Source organism: Catharus ustulatus, chromosome 16 (genome assembly GCF_009819885.2).
Source record: "Catharus ustulatus isolate bCatUst1 chromosome 16, bCatUst1.pri.v2, whole genome shotgun sequence".
Lineage (NCBI taxonomy): Eukaryota > Metazoa > Chordata > Aves > Passeriformes > Turdidae > Catharus > Catharus ustulatus.
Genome location: NC_046236.1, coordinates 10,951,904 through 10,976,329, shown reverse-complemented (window position 1 = coordinate 10,976,329; position 24,426 = coordinate 10,951,904). Strand labels below are relative to the sequence as shown.

Genomic DNA, 24,426 nt, shown 5'->3' with positions numbered 1-24,426 from the left:
ATAGAAAGGCAAATTTCATTCTGCATCCTAACAAACAATCATTTGTTAAACTTAGCTAAACAATAACTCAGGTTCACTGATATTTTGAAGTATATCAACTCAACAGCAGGAAAAGCTCAACAGATTAAGACAGCAATAATGTGCTATATTAATACTAAAAAAACTCAACATAGGCATCACAACATTTGTTCGGAATACATAATATAAAAACTTCCAAACAGTTTTTAGAAAACAAAAGTGATTTAAGAAAAACAAAGATACAAGAAAAAAAACAAGATCATTAGAAGATACAAGAATAAGATACAAGGAAAAGCAAGTTCATTAGAACACAGATTTTATGTTCACCCAACAAGTAGCTTTGCTAAAAGAAGTAATCAATATACTTCAATGATCAGTACTCAATATACTTCAATCAATACTTCCAGCCAAGTCCCACACCAGTAGCAATAAGTATGCAAAAATCAGTGTTTTAAAGTGAAAATGGTCCCAAGTCACAAAAGAAAGCACACACCGAAGTTACAAGGCACAAAACATCGAAGAATTCTGAGGACATATTTATAGCACTCCAACAGCAGTTGTAACTAGGCGGACACAAGTTATTCATAGCAACTAATAAACACTGAGTCATTATCTTAGTCATTGTCCTGTTAGTTCAACATTTTCTTTCCCCCAGTTAGGACAAAGCACTTGTTTTCAAACAAGACTAGAAAAGGCCCACTTCTTCAAAGAAGTCAGCTACTTACCATGAAAGCTCAACTCTCCAGGATTAGCAACAGTGAGAGAACAGACAGTTTGTCTACAAGAAGAAAAGGGTTCTCACCTGAGTGCATATGTATAGCCAGTGTTCTCTGGCAGACATTGGGGAGGGGTGTACGTGTGTAGACGTGAAAAGTCCATGTTGACAGTTTCAAATCATACTGTAAAAGGTGAAAATAAAGTAATGCAATGACTTATAATTACGTAAAGTCAATGTAGGAGCCCTTGCACTGTTCAGCCTGTGTTATTAAGCATTGAAATAAAAGATTTGTTACCAGAAACATGGAGCTCTCAGTAGTGGAGTAGTATTGCTCCTAGTGCCAGATATCCCTTATCATTACTACAGGAAGCTCAGGGTATTTCTGACTGTGACTTTATGATACCCTACTCTCAGCTATTTCCAAGTTCTCTGGAACATGACAGTTATGAGCCAAACTCTTACCACAACCAAATTACAACACTTCCACAGGAACTATGTTATGCTGCTATCCCCTAAAGAAGCTAAGTATGAAAATCTAAAGAACTATGCAGAACTATTCAGAGTTCTCTTCAAAACATGTTTTGCTTTGAGTGCCCTCTGAGCAAAGCACAGGCTGCTCTGTCCACCAACTAAGGATAATGCAGATGAAACTTGAGAAAGTTTTTACATATAGTCAAATGATTTTACTCTAGCACTTTTGAATACCATCCACTAAGCAGCAAGGGAGTACCCTTCATTGCACATAATGTATTCCTGTCACTAAAACCACTGAATACACACCCTAGCAAAAGAGCCAACTGCAAAGTGACTCACAGGGTAGAATTAGGCACATTTTCCAGAGTGCCATCCACTTCCAAAAAAACAACTACTAACCCAAAGCCAAAACTACCAAATCAAAACAAGCCAAGCAACATTTGTAAAACTTTCCATGGGATCTTGGAAAAGTATTATAGCTTTTGGAAGAAAATAAAAACTGATGTTGTCTTATCAACAAACTCACAGAGTGCATAGTACTTGAGGTACTACAAAAAATTTGACCTATAATTTCGAAGTATTTGGAAAAAAACCTTCAGCTCTTCTCAGTTTTATTAGCCAAAGAAAATTTTTAATTTTGTGGAAAGGATTCTTGGATGACAGCTTATTTGTAATTAACAAATAGGGATTTGGCTATTCTGGATTTGCATGATTAGCAAGGCAGAATCCTGGCTACTTTCAGATTATCTATGGCTCCCGTTTCAGCAGCAGTGAAAGATATTCCACACATCTGTGATGACCTATCTAAATCAGCATAAAAAAATATCCCCAGCTAATTTTCATAACCATAATATCAACAAGCACCTCATTTTGGAGATGCACTTTCCTATGCTGAAATAAGCATTTCCATTTTGCATAGCTACACATGCATAAGGAATAGGGACAAAAAGCAGGTACAGGCAAAAGCAGCTCAAAAGAAATCTGTCCACGTAACATTAAAATGCTCTTAGTCAGTCCACCTGTAGCCTCCAAATCCTGAGGTCAGTAAGGCAGGAGGATATTTCCATTACTACTGAAGACGTAAAAATACTAAAACTTCCGGGCCTAAGCATTGTAGCTTCCTGAATCCAAGCACCTCCCATGCCAAGTTAATGAAAAATAGGGGCTATTTACTTTTTTTTTCTTTTGCATTACAGAGAACACATTTCCATTAGGTGTTCCCCTCTATTCACTTCATTTGCCCCAGAGCCATAATGCTTTCACTAACTTGTACATAAATTTGTTGTTTGTTTACAGGAAGCTTAAATCAGTAGTGCGGAAGTATTAGCAAAGCAGTCTCATTCTTTTGCTAGAATGAGCAGCAAATTCTGTTGGAATATGTAACAACTGCTGCCTTACTTTGTCAACAAACAGGAGCCCAATTTAGCACACAGGAAATGGGAACTAGAGAGCAATGGCTCCCCAGGAACAGAAGTGAAAATACAGTGATTTTTCAAGATGAGGGATGCCGACAACATCAGAGAGCACTTTTATTAAAGAATAGCAAAACAAGTTTCTCAGACATATGCCTACTGAAATTGAAAACTATTATTAAGGTTGATCTGTTTGAATTGGTTTATCCCAATAAAGATTTTTGGCCCCCAAGGTAGAAAAACTTTGTTTAGTTTCCACTGGAGTTGATGTGCACGCTTAGCATGCGTCATTTCATCATAAAAACTGTTTTTTAACTGGCAACTCAGTAGCTAATCCTTCTGACACCCAGCAATATTTTCCCACATGGAAAGCTCAGCTATGCCAGTGAGCTTTGAGTGGCTCCCCAGCTCCTCCCTGTCTCCACTGCCCATATGGGCAGGGCAACAGCCAAGTTTGAAAAACAACACATTGGCTCCGTTTCTTCCCTGTTCTTTTCCCCTTCACCACCAGTTGTCTCTTCACTTGATTTCTGAATAAATCAAATGCTAGAACATAAGCAGTATTTCTTATTTGATAAGGTTTTAATTGTATCATTAAGTTACTATAGATAAAATACGTGCTTGACAAAGGCAGTGCTAACTGCAAAGCCTCGACGGTACTTAGGCGTAGCTCTATTAATAGCTGGGTTTCATAGCACCAGCTCTCCAGTGAAGATATCAGGTTTGCCATCTAAACACCACACTTAGAAATCACTCTTAGAAGATTTAGGGGATTGGTTAGATTCACTGCTTGTCTGATGCTCTAAAATTAATTCTGACTCAAGAGGAGAAACCTCTAGTCAATTTTTCAAAGCAACAAAACAGGCTTAACTGACTTAAACATAATTTGAAAATCATATTCAGAGATGACCACCACCATTTGCAAAAATGGCCATCTAGAATTTACTTTGAAACGGAATTATTTTTAAGCCTTTTAAGACTTTTAGTTCAACAGCTTAATCTTAGTTATCCACCTCTTCAAAACAAATGATCTTATTTATAAATATTCTCCATCCTTATTACAAAACAGACAGAGGGTGGGAGGAGGACACTGACTCACTCGTATTTAACAGCACCCCACTTTTTGTGTGTTATCATTCTTCTTGCTTATGAAACTTTCATACACAACTGGAACAGAAAGAGATACGCTAATAAAATATTTTGAAAATTTTAAATCGCAAAGCTTGGCAGAAAACCTGAGAGGTAGGCATTGGACTTAGTTCCAGTTTGAACACTTCTGGGTACCCAACACCTTTCTGCTTTAGGTATCATAGATCTGTCCGGACTCAGTTTCATGGAGACTTTTAGTCTCAGCTTTGTTGCAAGATTACCAGTCCCAAACTCCAAAATAGCCCTTTTCCCTTTTGTAGAAGCCCATAAACATCTGTTTCTAATATTAAGGGATGTATAGTGCAAGTTGCCCAAAACCCCCAGGTAGTAAGAACACTTTGATAAGACAGCCCACAGTCAATTAAAGGGAAGCACACAGTGCTGCTGGAATGCCAGCAGACACTGCATGGCCTCAGCTTACAAGCCAGCTTCCATGTTCCTGCAGAGGGGACAGCTGGATTATTTACCTTTATTGGGAAGCAGACACAACAGTCATCCTAAGCATTATCTCTCCCTTGAAATTAAACTGAACCTGTGTTACAATAAAGCAGCACAGCAGAAGGGCATCAGAAGACAGATTGTGACTGTCAGAACACAAGGAAGCTCAGGGACTCCTGTAATCAGTGCAGCAGAATTTACCTTCACACAAGGCCCTTGGCTGTCTTCAAAGGACTCTGAACCTTCTGAGTGACATGAGGCTGCACCACTACCTCAAAAAAAAAAAAAAGCCTATCTGACAGTCACTTCCACAATCAGCCAGCCTCAACAAAATCCTAGCACCATGGCAGCAAGCTTCCTGGCCTCCAGGGAAGATGATGAAATGCTCCACGAGTGGTCTTTATGCACAGAAGCATCACACGGCAGGGGCAGCAGCACCAAACACTGACCATGCACTACAAACACCTCACAGGGACAGACACCAACCCTCACTGATGGCTTTTGGGGCACTATTACAGACATACTGTCCAGGCAGTTCCTCATGAACACCCTTTGTAACAAAGGAAGCGATAAACTGCCATTTCACAAAAGGGACCTTGGCAAAGCAGAATTATTTACCAAAGTCTGTTAGAGAAGGAGAAAATTCCCAAGACAGCATGCCTTATTTTTTCCTATTACAAGGGATTAAAAAAAAAAAATCATACAATTAAGTCTTAGATACTGGTACTATTACTTCAAATAGAACCTTTACTAACCTCACATTTTAAAGCCAAGTAAGTTTAAATCACTAAGACTTAACACATTTAATGCCACAAATGCTAAATAGATTTAGGCAAACTATCAATAACAATGAAACTGGAACAGGCAAACTCCATCAGTTCCTGAGAGCAAGCCATATTTTACTCGTAATTTCAATTTTTATTCCATTCTTCAGGATAACCAATGAAACAGTGATTTCATATTTGGTTAAAGAACGCAAATTCCCAAGTAAACATACTCCACAAAGGATGTTTCACCATGGTAAGTTAAGTACTAGTTTAAACAGGCTGAAGAGCAAAGAGCTCCAAGCTAAATCAACATTTTATTACAACACACATTCATAAAACATGATTATTCCCTTAAAAGAGCAAAAGCAAACAAACAAAACCCCACAAGTCATAAAATTAATATTTTACAACACATGTTACCAGTGAGATCCCCAAACCCAGGTGTCAACCGACAGCACTAACAACAGAGCCCAGGTTCATCACAAAGCAGCGACAGTCCCACTCTGTACCTCTCGGAACGCTTTTTAAAGGGGGGGACAGACACACCGCAGGGGCGGTGCGGCAGCCGGCGTGCCCGTTCATTGTTTACACCCAGCGCAGCCCGGGCCCGCTCGCCGCCGCCGCGCCGGGGCCTGGCCGGGCCGCGCCGCCCCAGCTCCAGCTCCACCGCGGGCCGGGCCCGGACTGCGCTCGGGGCCGGCCGGCACACGCCGTGCCATCCAGCCCAAAATGGCTCCCAGCCCCAACAAAGCCCGCAGGCCCGGCCCGGCCCCCGCGCTCCCGTCACTCGCCCGGTTTGAATTCGCTGCAGGCGGCCGACCCCGCCGCCTTAACCCCTGCGGCTCCGCGCCCCGGCCCGCCCGCGCACAACAAAAGGAGCCTGCTGCCTCGGCCGGCACGCTCCTGGAACGCTGCACCTGCCCGGCAAGACATCCCCGCAATCAGCCATCAAATTAAACCCCGACATCTTGCTCTTTATAAGCGACACCTGAATGCCTAAACGTCCACACCTTATAATCACTAAATTAGAAGCCAGTCACGCACAGCAGATTTAAGGATATCTATACACCACCACAATTTACTAATAGACCAATGTAGAAAGCCTGCTAAGCTTGTCCATAAACCCTCCGTCCAGCTCACTCACGACAAAGAACACCCTGTAACTCACTTCCATAACACTGAAAATCAACAACTAGTAATTCTCCCTATAGGTAAAAGCAAGAATTAGACATTAGGGTTCACTGGCAAATTCAACAGAAGCATTAGCCTGGAAGAGTCAGTTGCAAAGCACTGAAACAGAAACATTTTTTTTAAATTAGCAAATATTTAACTTCCTTTTTGCATAACTTTAGACTGAAAACCAGATGATGGGATGGGAGGGCCTGCAAATGCTGCAGAAACCCGGAATTTCCTTCCCTATAACATGTCATAAACAATATATTTTAAATGTATTTTATTGTAATGTAGGAACATAAAATAAGGCAAACCAAATACTTTTTCTTTCCACCAGATAGAAAACTTACTGGAAGTGTCAGAAAACAGGTGCTGTCTCCAGTGTTTCTGACACTTCTACCCTGTGGTCACTGAAGCGCAGCCAAACGTGAACATGACACGAGGAACTCAGCACTATCATCTCAAAAGGAGCAGAGCACGAAAACAGCACATTTGGCTGTAAAAACTCACTGGGCGAGCGATGACAAACTCTTCTGCAGAAAACCCGTCTGTTGAACAGCACTTTCCCCACAGCAGCAGCTGCCCCGAGGTGACAGGCGGGGACAGCGAGGGCAGGTTTGTGTGGCTGTGCCACGCAGAGCACAGCACCCAGCACAGCACGTTACCTTTGCACCAAGGCTCGGCAGCTGCGGCCAGCGCCGGCACCACCGCGCACTTATCAGCTCTTTCACAATCAGGGCGGAAAGCTGCAGGTTATAGTTTCTTCTGACAAGGAAACCCTCCAGATGCCAGACCCAGGGGCAGCTGAGGTTTCCCTCTCTCCTCCCAGCGAGCAGCGCCGACCGACAGAACTCCAGGCTAGCCAGGGGTCAGCGCCCGCCCCACGACTCCAGCCCGCAGCGCCTCACGCCCCGCTGCCTCCCCTGCGCCGCTGCCCGAGCCGGGGACGCCGAGCCCCCGCTCGGGGGAGGCCGCAGACCCGAGACACCGCGCCCCGGGGGCTCCCACGCGGGCGGGCGGCCGCCACACGCGGCCCCGGCCCGGCGGGAAGCGGCGGCGGGCGGGCCGGGGGCGGGCGGGGACGGGTGAGCGCGGGCGGGGGGCGGTTGGCAACGGTCGGGGCGGGCTGAGCCTCCAGCCCCGCGCTCCGCGGGCGGGCGGGGGAAGCGCGGCCCGGCCCGGCCCTGCGCGACGGAGAGAGCCGCGGCGGGGGATTACCTGGTGCGGCGAGGGAAAGGCAGAGCCGGCGGCAGGGCCAGCGGCGGCAGCTGAGATTGTCCCGGGCCCCGCCCGCTTTGCCGAGGCCGCCGGGAGCCCCCGCCCCGCCCGCGCGGCGCGTGCCGGCAGCGCCCCCTCAGCGCCCGCCCCGCGCGGCCCCTCACGGCGGGCACGGGGCTCCTGCTCCGCCTCCGCGGGCCCCGCTCGGGGCTGCCCCCGCTCGGGGCTGCCCCCGCCGCCGGCCTCGCCTTCCCCCTCCGCAAAATGGAGCTGTGGGAGCCTCTGGAGCGAGCAGTGCAGAGGAGAGTTAACTCACATTTTCACTCCAGCCTCTATTGCTTGACTCACTGACTTTCCCTCCCAGTGTTTCCGCTGTTTCCTTCCCACCCGGCCTTTTTGGGATTTTCCTTCCCTTTGGTTCGCCGTCCTGCACTAAGGCTTTGGCTCCGGCACAGCGCGCCCGGCTGTGGGACTGGAGCGCTTCGGCTCCGTGTGGTGCCCAACCGAATTCACCAAAACCACCATGAGGCCACAGAGACCTCCGGACAGCCACACGGAAAAGAAATCAGAGAATTGTTCGGCTTGGAGCTGGCCTTTACGCCTATCTAGCTCCAACTCCCCTGCAATGAGCAGGGACACCTCCCACGACACCAGGTTCCTCCAAACCCTGTCCAACCTGGCCTTGAACGCTTCCAGGAATAGGGCTGGTTCTTGGCAGAGAAGAAACAAGCCCCATTGTTCAAACACTCAGGGAACGTATGCAAATACATTCAATGTGGAGTCTGTGCCTCACTGAAATTTTTTTAAGCCTTCAGTCTCGCCAAGTCCACAGTTCTCTTGTGGGCCCAGCTGTAGGCAGGGATGGTGCAATGTCAGTAAACAGAACAGAGAATTTGTCACTTGGGAAAGGCTAACCAGGCCATAAGTTGTTATTTACTTGTGTGTGCAAGAGAAATTACTCAGCTTGCTGTGAAAGACTGGCTGATAAATATGTAATTATCAAATAATCCAAATGTTTGGATACAAAATGAGAGAAGGCAGCTAATCCTTAAGAAACAGAAAATGCAAGATAAACACATTCACTTAAGGTATTAGCTGATATTGATGTAGCACTGATTTTGGGCAATTCCTGATTCTTTTAGAAGTGCTTTGCTCCAGCTACTTGACAGCTACTTTGAAGATGCTGCAGCCAAAATTGAGCTGACCCCGGTGACACCTGGGAGCCAGTGTCTGGTTTGGTCAGACGTGCAGCCCTGCACCAGTCTCCTCCTCCCTGCTAATGGCTGAGTATTTTGCAGAATCAGTTTTCTTACCACTCCTTCTCTTTCTGTACTTACTCCACACCTGTTTTCCTGTCTTAAGAGTAGATAATGTTTAAAGGCTTAGGACACTCAGGGCAAAATCACCTCTTAGTTTAAATCTCCTTGAAATTCCTTGGTGATGTGAGGCCAGGCCCTTTCAGAGATGTTTCCCACCCTGGAGCCCAGGCAGGGCAGGCAGCACTCAGCTCTGGCAGGACAAGGCATGTTGTTCTCCCAGAGTGCTGCTCCAGCTGCTGGGCTGCTCTGACTTGTCCTGAGCAGTTGTTTTTCCATCACAACCAGCCCAGGAGGCTGGCTGGAGGATGATGGCTGAAGCTCAATTTTCCCTCCGCTCCTCAGCTATGAGAGGCAGTAGAGCTTTTTTAAGTTTCCAGGCTTTAAGGGGGACTTAGATGTCCTGGTTTTGTTAAAACAAGCTGGTGTTTACAGGGAGTTAATTTTTCCACATTTCAGAAGAAACTGCTCTGATGCAAACAAGAATTCCTTTAAGGTTTCTCAACATCTAAGAAATTCTGAATGTAAAATGGGATGACAATTATGTTGGCTAAGTTGAAGTGTATAGAGAAAAATGGTCAGGAAGAAAAGAAAAATTAGCCACATCAAAAATGTTCCAATTTTAACATTGTAGAGGGCAATTAAGAATTTAGAGGGGAAAAAGCTTTCTTAATTGATACCAGGTATGGAGAAACTGCAATACAAGGCCAAACCAATCCAAGGACCACATTTCTCTAGTCTTCCCTTTCCCTTCCCCTTAACCCCTTCCCCTTCCCCCTGCATTATTGCTCCCATCCCACTATGATTCCCGTTCCCAGTGCTCTCCTGCAGTCACACCTAGCAAACCTGTTCGGCTCCACATTCTGGTCTTGCTATGAAAAGGGGCAAATTCCCACAGTGACTGAAGGTATGGACTGAATGTGGCAGAAACCAGAGCAGGGAGGTTTTTCTGGCTGGTAGGGCTGGGCATGGCACACTGCTGCACAGCAAGGGAGTGGTGACCTTTGTGTCCATGGCTGGCAGATCATCGTATATGTAGTAGTATTAAAATAAAATATCTGTAAATCTGATTTCTTGCTCATTAAAGAGAAGGTTTCTCACCACCTTCATCCACCTGGTTAAGCTCAGCAGGGCCTTTCCCTCTCAGCCAAAGGCAGTGGGTGCTGCATCCAGAGCAATTGGGTTAGCAGGTAAAGGGGGATGCAGAGCACTTCAGATCAGTTTTGCCACCAGATCTCCGTGGTCCTGACTTAGAGGGGATTTCAGACATTAACAAGAAAAGCCGATTACACCCAAGGCAGGCCGGCAGAGCAGCCGTTCTCCTCACAGCTCTCATCTGCTGCTTCAGCTCAGCTCCTGCTTCTCTGGGGGATTGATCCCAGTAAATGGACACAAGCTTGTTAACTGTAATTTTTGTTGATCCTTCAGATGCCTAATCATGAAGATTTTTCCTTTATTTTTCTTTCTCTCTTTTAAAGACATGGTTAGAGTTTCATATGGAGGGCTGAGAGCAGTCTGTGATGTATCCAGCAGGACCAGCTCTGATCCACTTTTCTAGCAAACAGTTGCTCACCTTCCCTTGCAGGGATCCTAACACAGATTCTGCAAATGAATCAGAACCTTGGCTGCTCTCAAGCCAGCAGCTGGCTTTCCAAAGCCAAGATGTTACTTTTTTGGGGCAGCGCTCTGGTATGTTTGTATGGGACAAGCAAGGGTCTGCCCCTAGTGAGACAAAGCCTGTGCATCACAACTCTAACTTCTCTATATACAACTATTGTAGTAAAATTTATTTATAATAAATAGATAAATAAATAAATAAATAAATAAATAAATGAATAAACAAACTACTTCTACCATAATGACATAAATACCTATTTTGGTTATACTGTACTATAACTGGATAGTGTTATCACAGTACTATGTAGTAAAACAGTGCTATGGACTATACTAATTCTTTCTGGTTACTCCTGGTTTTAACTTATTATACCTTAATAGCTAATTTTTTCTGTGTAGAGCTGAGATGAGATAGAGCTGTGATATGTTATTTCAGCCTATAATAACTTTGCAGTTACAGCTGGAGGTCAGTGTCTGGAGCAGACTGCTGACACAAGCAGAGAGGTGCTTTAGTTCACCTTCCCCATGGGCTCCCATGACCCTGCAGGCCTGGACACCTGTGGAGTGTCTGCAATCTGCCAGAGCATTCCTGAGCAAATCTGCACATTGCCTGGATGGACCCACACAGGCTATGAGAATTGGATGGCTCTGGAACACACTTAGCCACCAGCCTCTCCTAAAATGCTCTCTGATGTAGAACCTGTCTCTAAGTTTAGTTATCTCATTTGTCAGTGTCCTCTCAACGTCTAATTAATTGAATATATTTAAGGTAGTTAACAAATACATAAAAGATTCTATATTCAGTTAGACAATCGCATGCACTTACCTAAAAACATTTGTTTTGCTGAGAATCCAAGTCCCAGGATCCCACACAACAGGTCTTCTGGCATACAAGGACGAAGACAGAGGCACAACTGCTTGTCACAGGAAGGGCAGGGCTAAAGGCTGCTTATCTAAAGTGCCTGAAAGCCTGAAAGTTTGAGATAACAGCTGTGCTCCCCAAAATTGCTCTTGCTTAAAAGTGACGTAATGCTTATGGTGCTAGTGACATTCTGTAATGTGCACTAACTAAATCTAGAAAATAAAAGAGCTGATCTGGCCAAAGAGGGAAAAAACCCAAAGCGTTTTAGTTGAGTTCCTACTGATCCAGTAAAAGGTTGGACCTGAAAGTTGAGTCTCAAAGGAAATGACTTTAAAATCGAGACTCATAAACCATCCACAGGAGACTCAGTAACAGTAAATTTTTGTGAAGGGATTTAAGAAATTTGGGTTATATAAGTTGAAATATGGTAAACTACAAGCAAGGTTAGCACATTGTCAAGTCCTACGCCCAGAAGACCTAATAAAAGGATGTAGTGGCAGATCCCCAGTTTGTCACACACACACAAACAAGATCAAGCTGGTGTTTAGCATGTCTCTAGAAGGACTATTGGAATATTCATTTTAACAAGCTCTGCTGGCTCTGAAGAAAAAGCTGGTTTGGTGGATGATGTGGAGATTTTTCTTTGTGAGGCATCCCACAATGGACTGCTCTGAAAGATAACAAAATATTCAACATATGGAGGAAAAAAATTCCCAGCCTGCTGAAGATATCAAGCTTGATGAATACTTCAGCTCTTGCTATTTGTGTGCCAGCTTTAGAACATCTTGAAAAACTTTGACTAGATTCTACATTAACCAAGAATGTTCTCTCATCCCACATTTGAAGTTGGGTTTGCAAACATCTCTGCTTTAGATCACAAGAGTAATTAAAAGCACTTGACCAACATTTGTACTGCAGCTATCATGAGGCTGTTATTCAGCAGTAAAGAATCTAAATTTTGCCAACATAGGAAGCTAAAAATATCATGCCTGTAGTAGTATCATTAAGTAGGATTTATTTAGGGGACTTTCAAGGGAATTTCACCATAAGAACTGGGTTCTTGCTGCTGAAGTGAAACTTTGGGTTGTATTGCAGGAACCTGCTGCTTTGCAGTGCTTTGAAAGACTATTTTGAGAACAAGGTCTCTGCTCTGATAGTTCTAGAATCTATTTCCTGTCTAATTTAATTGGCTTTTTAATAATTGATTAGGCTAAGGAAGCAGTTTCATGGAACCACAGAACAGTCAGGCTGGAAGAGGCCCCTGGAGATGCTCTATGCAGTCCCACTCCTGCCCAACAGGCTCAGGCAGAACTGGTTTCTCAGGGCTGTATTAAGTCAGATTTTGAATATATCCAAGGCTGGAGACTCCACAACCTCTTCATTCTATTTAATGTTTTCTAGGGATTTTTACTTCACTCACATTGTGCCTTATAAGAATTTTAGCTGCCCCTCCACTTACAGTGAGTTAAATAGTTAATAGTTTTTGGTCAATTAAAATGCTGCTCAGTACAGGAACAGCTGCACTTCGGCTTTTCATTAAAAGAAAGCTGAACTTCAAAGACAGCACAAAGGACCTAAAATGAATATCCTATTCTACAGGAATGTACAATAGCTTTTGGAACCATAAAAAACTCCGCAACTATTCTGTATCATTAGTTACCCTTTCTGGAGAATTTTCAAAGCAACCCAGTGTTTTGTGGAGAAGTGGCCAAAAGCTCGACTTTACCTCTAAGCTAGGAATAAAACTTGTATGTGTAACCTGTCACAAATGTTTCTTTGAGAAGGCAAGTGGACATTGCTGCAAACAGACCATGGGTTGGTTAACAATTATGTCACAGGCCTGAAAAGGTAAAGTTAGGTCAGATGGACAAACAAACATGAGCACTTCCTACAGCATAAGGAGCATGAACAACCCCCACTGAGTCTGTTTTTAGACTTGACACAAAGCCAAGGCACTTGGGAATTAGAAGCCAAAGAGCACTTTCTGTCTGTAATACAGATCATTTAAAAAACCCACATCAGAATCCTGATTTTCCATGATTTGTGTGTGCAAAAATCTCCAGCACCCTACCCCATGATGGTGTAGACAAACATCTAGGAGCTCTCTTATTTTATTACACAGCTGAGAATAGAAGATGACCCCAAAATTTACACACTACAAAGCTACTGAAGAAAATCCCAAGAAACCAAGCTTCAACCTAAAGTCACAGAATTTAATTTCAGAGCAATATGCAAACAAATGTTGCTTGCTTTTCAAGGCACAACGGTATAAACATAAAAACTGCAAATGACATACATTAGTACAAAAATATAAATACCATTAATCTAAATGACAAAACAACACATTTTTTCCCATGTATAAACCTTAATTTAAAAAAGTCAGCTTTACTCTCAGTCCTGAAATGTAATACAATAAAAATAAAAACCATTCTTTTAGTGCCACCTACTATGTCCCTATTATATCAGTGTAAATATGAATATTTAAGACATTATACACTTTGCTCATTACAAAAGAGAAGTTTGGCTGCTTTTTTTCCCGTAATAAAACTGGTCATCATATACCCAACTCTGTGAAGTGTGATTTTCTCCAGTTTGAAATGCTTTTTGAAAGACTGAATCCTTGTTGCATTACATTAGTAACTTTGACATTAAATTATTAAATTGTTAAATAATCTAAAAATTAAATTCCTGAAAAAACATTTCTTCTTTAAACCTTGTATCTGAAAAACCAATGCAAAGTGAATTAAAACATTGTTTTTATTGCTAGGAAATACAAAGAACCGTTCAAAGAACATAGAATTGTGCCAATTTCACTTTCAAATGAGCCAGCAGTGAATTTACAAAGAAAAAAACAATGTATTTCCAGCTCAGCCTTTCTTAGGCAAACAAAAATACAAAGATAATCCAGGTCATACAGATTTCACATCGGTTTCCTGAACAGAATCCCAGCAGTGATTCATAAAGCTGACTCCTTGGCTGACTGAATGTGATGTAGCAGCTGATTACAATAGAGAGGTGTTTGATGCTTATGTACAACCCCTTCAATTTCTCTCACCAGCAAATCTGGATATAAAATGCTTCCTTCCTTTAAAACTTCTGTAAGACAAAAATATGTTTTATAAATCAGAATCTGCTTTGTGTTTCTCTACCCAAGTTCCCCAAGGTAGCTGAACACAAACCTGGAAATGGCTCTACAAGTGATGCAGTGATGACAACACAATTCCCCTCTCCCCCATTTGCTGAGGTCTGTATTTTGACATTTTTGCTCTCCAAACAGGCTGCTGCACTAATAAATTCCAGAGAGCCCCTCCAGCAGCCTGGGATTTGGTCACACCCTGCAGGGGTTGGGCTCTGTGCTCCATATCCTGTTTACCATCTATAAAGTGTCTGGCAGTTTAGCTGCCCTGCTACCTCCCCTGGGGACACTGGGCAAAGCATTCATTCTGCACACAGGTAAAAGGTCAGAGCTCATCCACTGAAACCCAAAGGAAAGCTCCAGCCTGGCAGGGTTGTCCTCTACCTGCATGTGCTGCTTTCATCAACACTCAAAATGATGATTTAAAAAACCATTGTTAAAAATATACATGACTGAAATTCTTACCCAGGACTGCTTTTTGGAGATTTTCATCAGGGTCATCGAGATGTACCAACAGTTCTTGGTACAGAAACTCAACATGACCTTCCATTGAGGATTTCACATCACTGTCCTTTAAGCACTTAAACCAATTAGCCAAGGTGTGAGCAGCTGCCAGTCGGACATCACACGAGGCATCATCCAGACGCTTCAAAACCTCTGAAAAGGAGCAATGACCAAAACGCTCTGTGAACAGAGGAGCTGACTTTTCCATTTGAAACAAACAAATTTATTTTGTCAACATTCAAATTATTCCTGCATTTCTGACGTAATTTTGTCTTTTGAGCATAATAAATACACGTAGCACACTGTTCCTAAAAGCTCCTCATTCATTGTTATTGGATGATGTTGTCCAAACATTAATAAAAGATATACACAGAAGGATTTAGATTAATTGAACATTATCTAGCACTCTTTCTAAGCAGGAACTATGAATGTCTATTTATGCATTACAGAACTGCAGAGTTTAAGTATTTCTATGCTTTATAAAGCACAGCATTTCTATTAATTAGATATTAATTAAATTATTACATATTAAATATTTAAATTATTAAATTAAATATTACTGTTTCAGTGAATTACTGCACTGCATATTCACATAGTAGACTGTGCGAATATGCAAGATGCAAAGACATAGAGTTTGAGAATTATCTGATCACATACTTCTCCAAAATAAAAATGTTTGTAGTGTGCCATGTAAGAAAAAGTATCAATTGTTAAGATGCTGAGTTACGGAAAGCCAAATTTATTTGTATGTATAAGAACATAAACCCTGGCACAAAGCACAGTCTGTACTTCTGATTCTTGGTTTAGCACTTCAACTTCATCCTAAAAGGCTCCTAGCTCCAATTGGCAATACAAAACTCTAGATTAGAGTTTTCTTTGGGTTTTTTTTTTAGATTAAAACCCAACCCACTACCTATTCAGGTCTATTTATGGTACCCTGGAATGGTTTGCTCTTGGCTCTCAAACACAGCACGGAGAACAATGTGACTTCCATTTATACACTGCAGCACTGTTCTGCTCACACTATACTTAGCACATTATTTCACATAGTCCAAACTCTGAAGCAATGCAGATGAGCTGCTGGCAAAGCCCTGCACAGACCAAAGCATTGAATGAAGTTCCACCTAGTGGTCTGATGGGAATATTGCTCAGTTCTGCCAAACCCTTAAAAGTTGAGCAAACTGTGGCACTCTGGGCAAAAAAAACCAAACGTAATTCTTCAACATTGCAATCTTGATTAAAACACACAAACAAACCAACAATGCCCCTGCCCCGAGTCTACTAAACCTTTACAAATACCTGTGTAAGTGTTCTTAAATTTATCTACATCAAACTGCCTCCCACAGACTTTCAGAAAAACATCAACAATACGACAAGCCATCAGCCGAGTAATTTTAGAGTCTTCATCCATGGAAGCAATAATTTGGGGCATCAGCTCATCTTTCACTTTTAAGATCTACAGTTAATAGGAAAAGCACAAAAAAAAATATGCTTAGTGTTACAGCACTTACCATTAGCTGTGCCAGATTCTTGTTTGCTTAGTTAAAAAAAATAGCTATAAATGTTACCCTGAAAATCCCTGAAGTTACAGAGCCCTAATTTTGTCTCTTTGTTAAGCTTGGGAAATGAAAATCCACCAGTCAATCACCCAGCTCATGAACACACAGGATACAAGCAGATGAGTTTTATGTAACTCATATGTATGTTCGAGCTTGTAAAAGCTTTAAAACTTACTTTACTTTGAAGCCTTAAAAAAAAAAAAAAAAACCAAAACAAACAAACAAACAAATAAATCCCAACCAAATTGCGGAGCTTGGAGCAAGGCGGAGCCGAGGTTCGCACAGGTACCAGCAGATGGCCCCCGACTCCAGGGCTGGGCTGGGAGCTTCGGCTTTGACTTTATCCCCTGCATTTCACATCATCCAGTAATTCGAAACAGGCATTAAGGCACCGATTCAGAAAACATGTTCAGCTAGAACAGTAGTTTCTGATATCAACGTTTCTCTGTATGTGAACTCAATCAGTTTTGTGTGTTTAAGCACTTTGTTCAATTAAGATCTGTTATAAAGACACTAAAGACTGTGAACATTTAAAAGCACTTAAATTAAATTTAGTTTTTAAAAACGACCTTGTATTTAACATAGCTCCAGTGCATAATTTCAAAATGCTACTTTTGCTAGCAAAGAAGCTTGAAAAACGCCCCCAGATTCAATGATACTTAATCAGGGGTAACATCTCTTCAAGTGCACTCCTTGCCAGCACTCCAGCCTCTGTAGGTATTCTTCATGTTCCTTTTCAAGTCCTCTTGTCCTTTCTTAGAATCCTTAGATGTTATTTTTTCCCCTAAATGGACCTGTGGGCTCCAAGGCAACCAGACAACTTGTCTTTGCCACGTGACAGCACAGCACAGCACGTCCTGGCTGGCTCCAGTGCTGCTGCACAGGCTCTGCCTGCAGGCCCAGTAAAGCCAAGCACCCAAATTGTGTTCATAGTGGTCAGTACCTTGTGCTACAGAAGCAATGTTCTGCTAGAAAAAAAAATCTACAAAATCTGATGCTGCTCAGTTTTACACCTCAGCATTTTGCTGGCCTCAGGTCTCCTATCAAGATGTCATCAACCCCCCACTAGTGATTTCTTCAGTCATTAACATTCAATTACAATTGATGAATTTTATTATGAAAACTCTATGTCCTTCTGAAACTATTATGTACCCTAAGGATTTATTCTTTTTTCCCCACTTGCATTTATTTTGTTTTCCTGCCTAAGATTTCAAAGGATGAGAAAGAGAATTTACCTCTTTTGGTGAAAGCATTTCACAGTGGATGAGAGCCCAAAGGCACAATACAGCTGTAGCACGGATGGCAGCTGCTGTTCTTCCAGCATGCCACTGCAGATTAGGAGCCAGGATGTCTTTTATCACAGTCTCAAGGTAGCTAGGGAACAGCCTGAAGCCAAAAATAAGAAAGCAAAATAAAGGTTCATGAGAAAGTGATAAAGAGACTGACAGGATGTAAAAGAGAATTTTCTCTCATAGAAACATAGCAGAAAAAGGGCGAAAAAAGACTCTGTAAAAAAATAAATAACATAAGGGAATGTGATTGCAATGCATGTGATAAGCTTTTCACAACCTAATTCTTTTAGATAATATTTAAACAAATACCTGACATTCACAGGAAGGAGAAGCTAGGCTTTCTACCACTTCAGGCAATGACCATGACTCAGTGTTATCTTGGTAAACTACTTCCCTTCTCTGGGTCTCACCTTCTGTGTCTGTGCAGTGGAGATAACACCCTGTGCAATGCTGTGAGGATTCATTAATATCTGTGAGGCCCTTTGAGACTGGCCAGCCAAAAGTATTTGTAATGTGAAAAGTCTGAATGCTATTGATGACACCTGAGCTGATACAGCAGGGAGTCTACACAGAATATTTCAGCTCTCTCTTGGCTCAGAAACTTATCTCCCCCAAAGATGAGAGGTCTGTAGGATTTTCTGATGGTGCCAGTCCTAGTACTAGGGTTTCTTATTACAAACACATAAATCTGTGATGTTTTTGCTGATGCTTTTTCCTCCTCCTCTATTGAATGGGTTGTTATAATGCCAAAAGTTGCTGTGACAATAGGCAGAATTGCTTTACATTCATTTAGTTACAGCTCAAACATCTCAAATTAAGAGGAAAAAATATAGATCTTACAAGTTAATTAATACTTTGCTGCATCAAAGAGACATTGGTGGCTGGCTGTGTCTGGTGCCTGAGGCTCAGGTTATCCACTGTGCCCCTGCCTTACAGAGCAGCTGGCAGTGTGCAAACAGACTGAACCTGCCCTGACTCTGCCCCTCTGTGTTCAGAGCTCTGTTCAAACTGCAGCCCCCGAGTGGCAAACAGCACATCCCCACCCTGCTGCTTGGGACAAAGGGAACAGGCTCTTGTTGGCTTTTCTAAGAGTCCTACACTGCCAGGGGAAATGAGTGGCTCCTTTAGTGATGTGCCAAGACACCGGAGGAACATAACAGGTCCATGTTAACAACTAACAATTACCAGTGAGTACTTTAAAAGGAATCCACACTGCAGGTAGTCCCTGTTATCCAGGTATTCCCGAAAAAATCCCAAAACATCCCCAAAAAATACAAAAAAATCCCAAAAAATAAAAAAATAATTTAAAAAAAATCCAAAAAAATCCAAAAAAATTCCCGAAAAAATCCCCAAAGTTCCCGAAAAAATCCCAAAAAATCAAAAACAAATTACACAAAAAAATCCCCAAAAATTCCCCAAAAAATCCCCCCCAAAAAAAAAAATTTTGCAAATATCCCAAAAATCCCGAAAAAATCCCAAAATTTTTCCCCAAAAATTCCCGAAAAAATCCCAAAAAATCCCAAAAAATTCCCCCAAAATTCCCATAAAAATCCAAAAAAATCCCCAAAAAATTCCCCAAAAAATCCCAAACAATCCCAAAAAAATTCCCCAAAAAATGCCAAAAAATAAAAAAAAATCTGGCCGGATTCCGGACCGGAGTCGGCAACCCAGAAAACCCGGACCGGATTCGGCAACCCGGAAAACCCGGACTGGATTCCGGCCGGAGTCCGGAATGGACTCGGCAACCAGGAAAACCCGGACTGGATTCCGGCCGGAGTCCGGAATGGACTCGGCAATCCGGAAAACCCGGACTGGATTCCGGCCGGAGTCCGGAATGGACTCGGCAATCCGGAAAACCCGGACCGGATTCTGGCCGGAGTCCGGAATGGACTCGGCAATCCGGAAAACCCGGACCGGATTCCGGCCGGAGTCCGGAATGGAGTCGGCTACCCGGAAAACCCGGACCGGATTCTGGCCGGAGTCCGGAATGGAGTCGGCTACCCGGAAAACCCGGACCGGATTCCGGAATGGACTCGGCAATCCGGAAAACCCGGACCGGATTCCGGCCGGAGTCCGGAATGGACTCGGCAATCCGGAAAACCCGGACCGGATTCCAGCCGGAGTCCGGAATGGAGTCGGCAATCCGGAAAACCCGGACCGGATTCTGGTCGGAGTCCGGAATGGAGTCGGCCATATTTTTGGGGGGTTTTTTTGGGATTTTTCTGGAATTTTTTTTTATTTTTTTGGGAATTTTTTAGGACATTTTTTGTAATTTTTTTGGATTTTTTCGGGAATTTTTCGGGAATTTTTGGGATTTTTTTGGGATTTTTTTTGATTTTGGGGGGATTTTTTCTTATTTTTTTGGGAATTTTTGGGATTTTTCGGGAATTTTTCGGGAATTTTTTGGGATTTTTTTGGGATTTTTTTGAATTTTGCGGGATTTTTTTTATTTTTAGTAGAATTTTTGGGGGTTTTTTGGGGATTTTTTCGGGAATTTTGGGGGATTTTTTGGGATTTTTTGGGAATTTTGGGGAATTTTTTGGAATTTTTTCGGGTATGTTTTGGGATTTTTTGGGGGGATTTTTTGGGATTTTTTCAGAATTATTTGTGATTTTTTGGGATTTTTTTAGGGAATTTTTCGGGAATTTTTGGGATTTTTTTTAGGAATTTTTCGGATTTTTTTTGGGTATGTTTTGCGATTTGGGGGATTTTTTTGGGAATTTTTCGCGAATTTTTTGGGATTTTTTTGGGGATTTTTTGGGATTTTTTGGGATTTTTTCGGGAATTTTTTGGATTTTTTCGGGAATTTTTGGGGAATTTTTTTTGATTTTGGGGGGGGTTTTGGGGAATTTTTCGCGGAATTTTTTGGGATTTTTTGGGAATTTTTTTGGGAATCTTTTTTTTTTTGCTTCCTCGGGAATTTTTGGGGAATTTTTTGCGGAAATTTTGGGGGATTTTTTGGGATTTTTTGGGGAACTTTTGGGGAATTTTTTGCGGAATTTTTGGGGGATTTTTTTGGATTTTTTTGGGAATTTTTGGGGATTTTTTTGGGAATTTACCTGACTAAATCACAAGCAGCTGCACTGCCAGGTCTCAGTTATGTGCTGACACACACCTGCAACATGATGGAAATAGATACACCTGGCTGCTGCTTCCCCTTGGCCTCTGAAGTCAGAGATCCATCCACTGCTGCTTCTTGTCAGCAGATGGCACTTAAGTAATAACAAGAAATCTGACATCCCATTAGACACATCCAGATCTGTAAAACCCTTTAGATGTGGCATTTTAAACACATTTTTGAGCATTAATTACTTCCTGTTAAAAAAGTTGTCCGAAAAAAATAAATCTAATGATCACCATCATTGCAAATCTCTTTTCAGCTCCAAAGCTAACAGCAGCTCTGTGCTGTCTCTGCTATCTGATCAGTAGCTGCATCTGTTTTTAATAAAACCTTCTGTTAAACTGCAGTGAGAAAACGATCTGTCAAAACACAAAGGTAAATTCCATCAGCATTATGTTAAGCATGGTGCTGTGCTATTTGTGAGAATGTTTGTTCTACTGCCTTGAAACAGAATCAGTAAAGCAATATCTGGCAATTATCTGACTCAGTCATGTCGACTCAAACACAATTAGGTGACCACACAACTGTGTTTAGCATAATAACCAAAAGCCTTCCTATCTACACTCTGAGAACCATTTCAAGGAGCTAAACAAATTACTGAATGAAGTGAATGTGAGAGTGCAACTGGAACTTACTACTACTTCCCAACACTCTAATTATCATTAACATTTTATTTTTGCTGTTGCTGATTTGATTAAATTCTCCCTCTTTCCATTTTCAAATCTTATTGTTGTATATCTGTATAACTTAAGTTCTAAAAGTCAGTAATTTCCATGAAAGGACATACCCTGTCTGTGCTGTTGGTATTTACAGAGTTGATACTTCATTCCCGACTGGATATGAGAGAACTAAAATGTGATCTGTGGAGACATGAATACCCTGCTCTTATGCAGATGTACAAAGCAGAGCTCAGGTTTGCATTAAAATAAGTTTTATGTATCTGCATACTTTAATTCCATGTTAATTATTTTTTATACATTTTGGTTTTGCATTAGTTCCTTTTCTGCTTTTATGACACTGCTGTATTTTGCCTTATATGTTTATGGATTGTTGTGTCTTGGGGTTTTCTGTGTATGTTTTTGTTGTTTCTTTTTAACATCCTAAACCCAGGCAATTTGAAACAAAATTGGGTTGGCTTTTACCAATCAAAACCTCCATAATGTTTTGCAAACACACAAACACAAAAACCCCAATGTTACCTCCTAAATGAAAACATTTGCTGTGTCCATGGTAAGCAGGATCAAGACTTCAAAGAGGCATTTAGCTGCTTACACTGCTTTTTAGTCTTGAAGATAAACCTGCTGGTAAAATTCATGGCTTTGCTTTTGTTGTCAGAGGACAGAGCCTCATCATGAGCTGGACTGGACCATCCTTCATACAAACAGCTCTGTGACCCTCCCTGGGTGTATCTCATCCTGACAAAGGCCTTTCACTCACACTGCCCTGAGCAAAACAACTTCCATCTCTGCTGTGTGCTGAGCTGGGGTGGTGTGTGGCCATACTCACTGAATTACTTTGAAACATTCTTCTGGGTTTTGCACACTGATAATTTCCCTTTCCTGAGAGTACTAATGAAGCTGGCAACTCTTTGGGTTGGGTGTCTTGGCTCCAAGGGCTTTGCATTCTCAGTTAGATGATACAAATTGGTTAAAAAAAATAGTCAGACCCTGGAACACTTCAAATAGTTTTCAGAGTGCTTTTCTTTTTTTTCTAGATTGTTGAATATCTAGATTAATCTTGTAACTATCACTCAGTTACATGATTATTTAAACAAGTAACTGACTACAGTTTTTACAGTATTTTAACAAGTAACTGACTGTTGCCACTGACTACAAAGACATTTCTTAGATGGATCAGGAATTTAACACTGGATCCTGAGATTATGGAAACAGGTAACAGCATATTTTGCACCAAAGCTTCAGTCAAAAAAGAGTAGTTTCATTGTATTTTGTCATAAGCACATTAGCTCAAAATGTATTAGGAGCTGCATCAGCAGAGATTCCTCTGCTTACCACTGAATGGGAATGCCAGAGTTCCTCCTCCTCCCCTCATTACAGGATGCAGGCCATAAATATAAAAAATACATCTAAAAATGGTAAAAATACACCTACATTCATGCTAACTTGGCCTCATGGATCCAGAAGGAATGTTTAACATACCAGCCGCCCAGTGAGTGCCAATTTGCTCATCAGAATTGTGAAAACACTTTTACCTATGAACAAATGACCACTGCTATCTAAGTATTTGTAATGTGAAAAGTCTGAATGCTATTGATGACACCTAAGCTGATACAGCAGGGAGTCTACACAGAATATTTCAGCTCTCTCTTGGCTCAGAAACTTATCTCCCCCAAAGATGAGAGGTCTGTAGGATTTTCTGATGGTGCCAGTCCTAGTACTAGGGTTTCTTATTACAAACACATAAATCTGTGATGGTTTTGCTGATGCTTTTTCCTCCTCCTCTATTGAATGGGTTGTTATAATGCTAAAAGTTGCTGTGACAATAGGCAGAATTGCTTTACATTCATTTAGTTACAGCTCAAACATCTCAAATTAAGAGGAAAAAATATAGATCTTACAAGTTAATTAATACTTTGCTGCATCAAAGAGACATTGGTGGCTGGCTGTGTCTGGTGCCTGAGGCTCAGGTTATCCACTGTGGCCCTGCCTTACAGAGCAGCTGGCAGTGTGCAAACAGACTGAACCTGCCCTGACTCTGCCCCTCTGTGTTCAGAGCTCTGTTCAAACTGCAGCCCCCGAGTGGCAAACAGCACATCCCCACCCTGCTGCTTGGGACAAAGGGAACAGGCTCTTGTTGGCTTTTCTAAGAGTCCTACACTGCCAGGGGGAATGAGTGGCTCCTTTACTGATGTGCCAAGACACAGGAGGAACATAACAGGTCCATGTTAACAACTAACAATTACCAGTGAGTACTTTAAAAGGAATCCACACTGCAGGTAGTCCCTGTTATCCAGGTATTCCCGAAAAAATCCCAAAACATCCCCAAAAAATAAAAAAAAATCCCAAAAAATAAAAAAATAATTTTTAAAAAAATCCAAAAAAATCCAAAAAAATTCCCGAAAAAATCCCAAAAGTTCCCGAAAAAATCCCAAAAAATAAAAAAAAATTACACAAAAAAATCCCCAAAAATTCCCCAAAAAATCCCCCAAAATAAAAAAAATTTCGCAAATATCCCAAAAATCCCGAAAAAATCCCAAAATTTTTCCCCAAAAATTCTCAAAAAAATCCCAAAAAATCCCAAAAAATTCCCCAAAAATTCCCCAAAAAATCCCAAAAAATCCCAAAAAAATTCCCCAAAAAATCCCAAAAAATCCCAAAAAAATTCCCCAAAAAATGCCAAAAAATAAAAAAAAAATCTGGCCGGAGTCCGGAGCACAGTCGGCAACCCGGAAAACCCGGACCGGATTCCGGCCGGAGTACGGAATGGAGTCGGCAACCCGGAAAACCCGGACCGGATTCCGGCCGCAGTCCGGAATGGAGTCGGCTACCCGGAAAACCCGGACCGGATTCCGGCCGGAGTACGGAATGGAGTCGGCAATCCGGAAAACCCGGACCGGATTCCGGCCGGAGTCCGGAATGGACTCGGCAATCCGGAAAACCCGGACCGGATTCCGGCCGGAGTCCGGAATGGAGTC

At 42.1% G+C, this 24,426-nt stretch overlaps 2 protein-coding genes across 7 annotated transcripts in view; both read right to left on the bottom strand.

The window, feature by feature from the left end:
* Positions 1-11,189, bottom strand: part of SUN1 (Sad1 and UNC84 domain containing 1) — a 32,988-nt gene extending 21,799 nt beyond the window's left edge. For 3 of the 6 annotated variants that reach the window (XM_033073922.1, XM_033073927.1, XM_033073928.1), the window contains exons 1-2: positions 7,368-7,462; positions 821-917 (exon numbers count right to left, since the gene is read on the bottom strand). In XM_033073922.1, coding sequence (XP_032929813.1) covers positions 821-897 — 77 coding nt within the window. In that variant the 5' untranslated portion in view covers positions 898-917; positions 7,368-7,462. Of the gene's footprint in view, positions 1-820; positions 918-5,485; positions 5,595-6,814; positions 7,003-7,367; positions 7,463-11,123 lie in introns of those variants that run through there. The other 3 variants (XM_033073925.1, XM_033073926.2, XM_033073924.1) reach the window with 3 other exon arrangements.
* A 2,162-nt stretch (positions 11,190-13,351) lies between these two features.
* DNAAF5 (dynein axonemal assembly factor 5) overlaps positions 13,352-24,426 on the bottom strand; it is a 34,202-nt gene continuing 23,127 nt past the window's right edge. Inside the window, exons 10-13 of the mRNA XM_033074329.1 lie at positions 17,594-17,744; positions 16,099-16,255; positions 14,761-14,952; positions 13,352-14,255 (exon numbers count right to left, since the gene is read on the bottom strand). Coding sequence (XP_032930220.1) covers positions 14,116-14,255; positions 14,761-14,952; positions 16,099-16,255; positions 17,594-17,744 — 640 coding nt within the window. The 3' untranslated portion in view covers positions 13,352-14,115. The remainder of the gene's footprint in view (positions 14,256-14,760; positions 14,953-16,098; positions 16,256-17,593; positions 17,745-24,426) is intronic.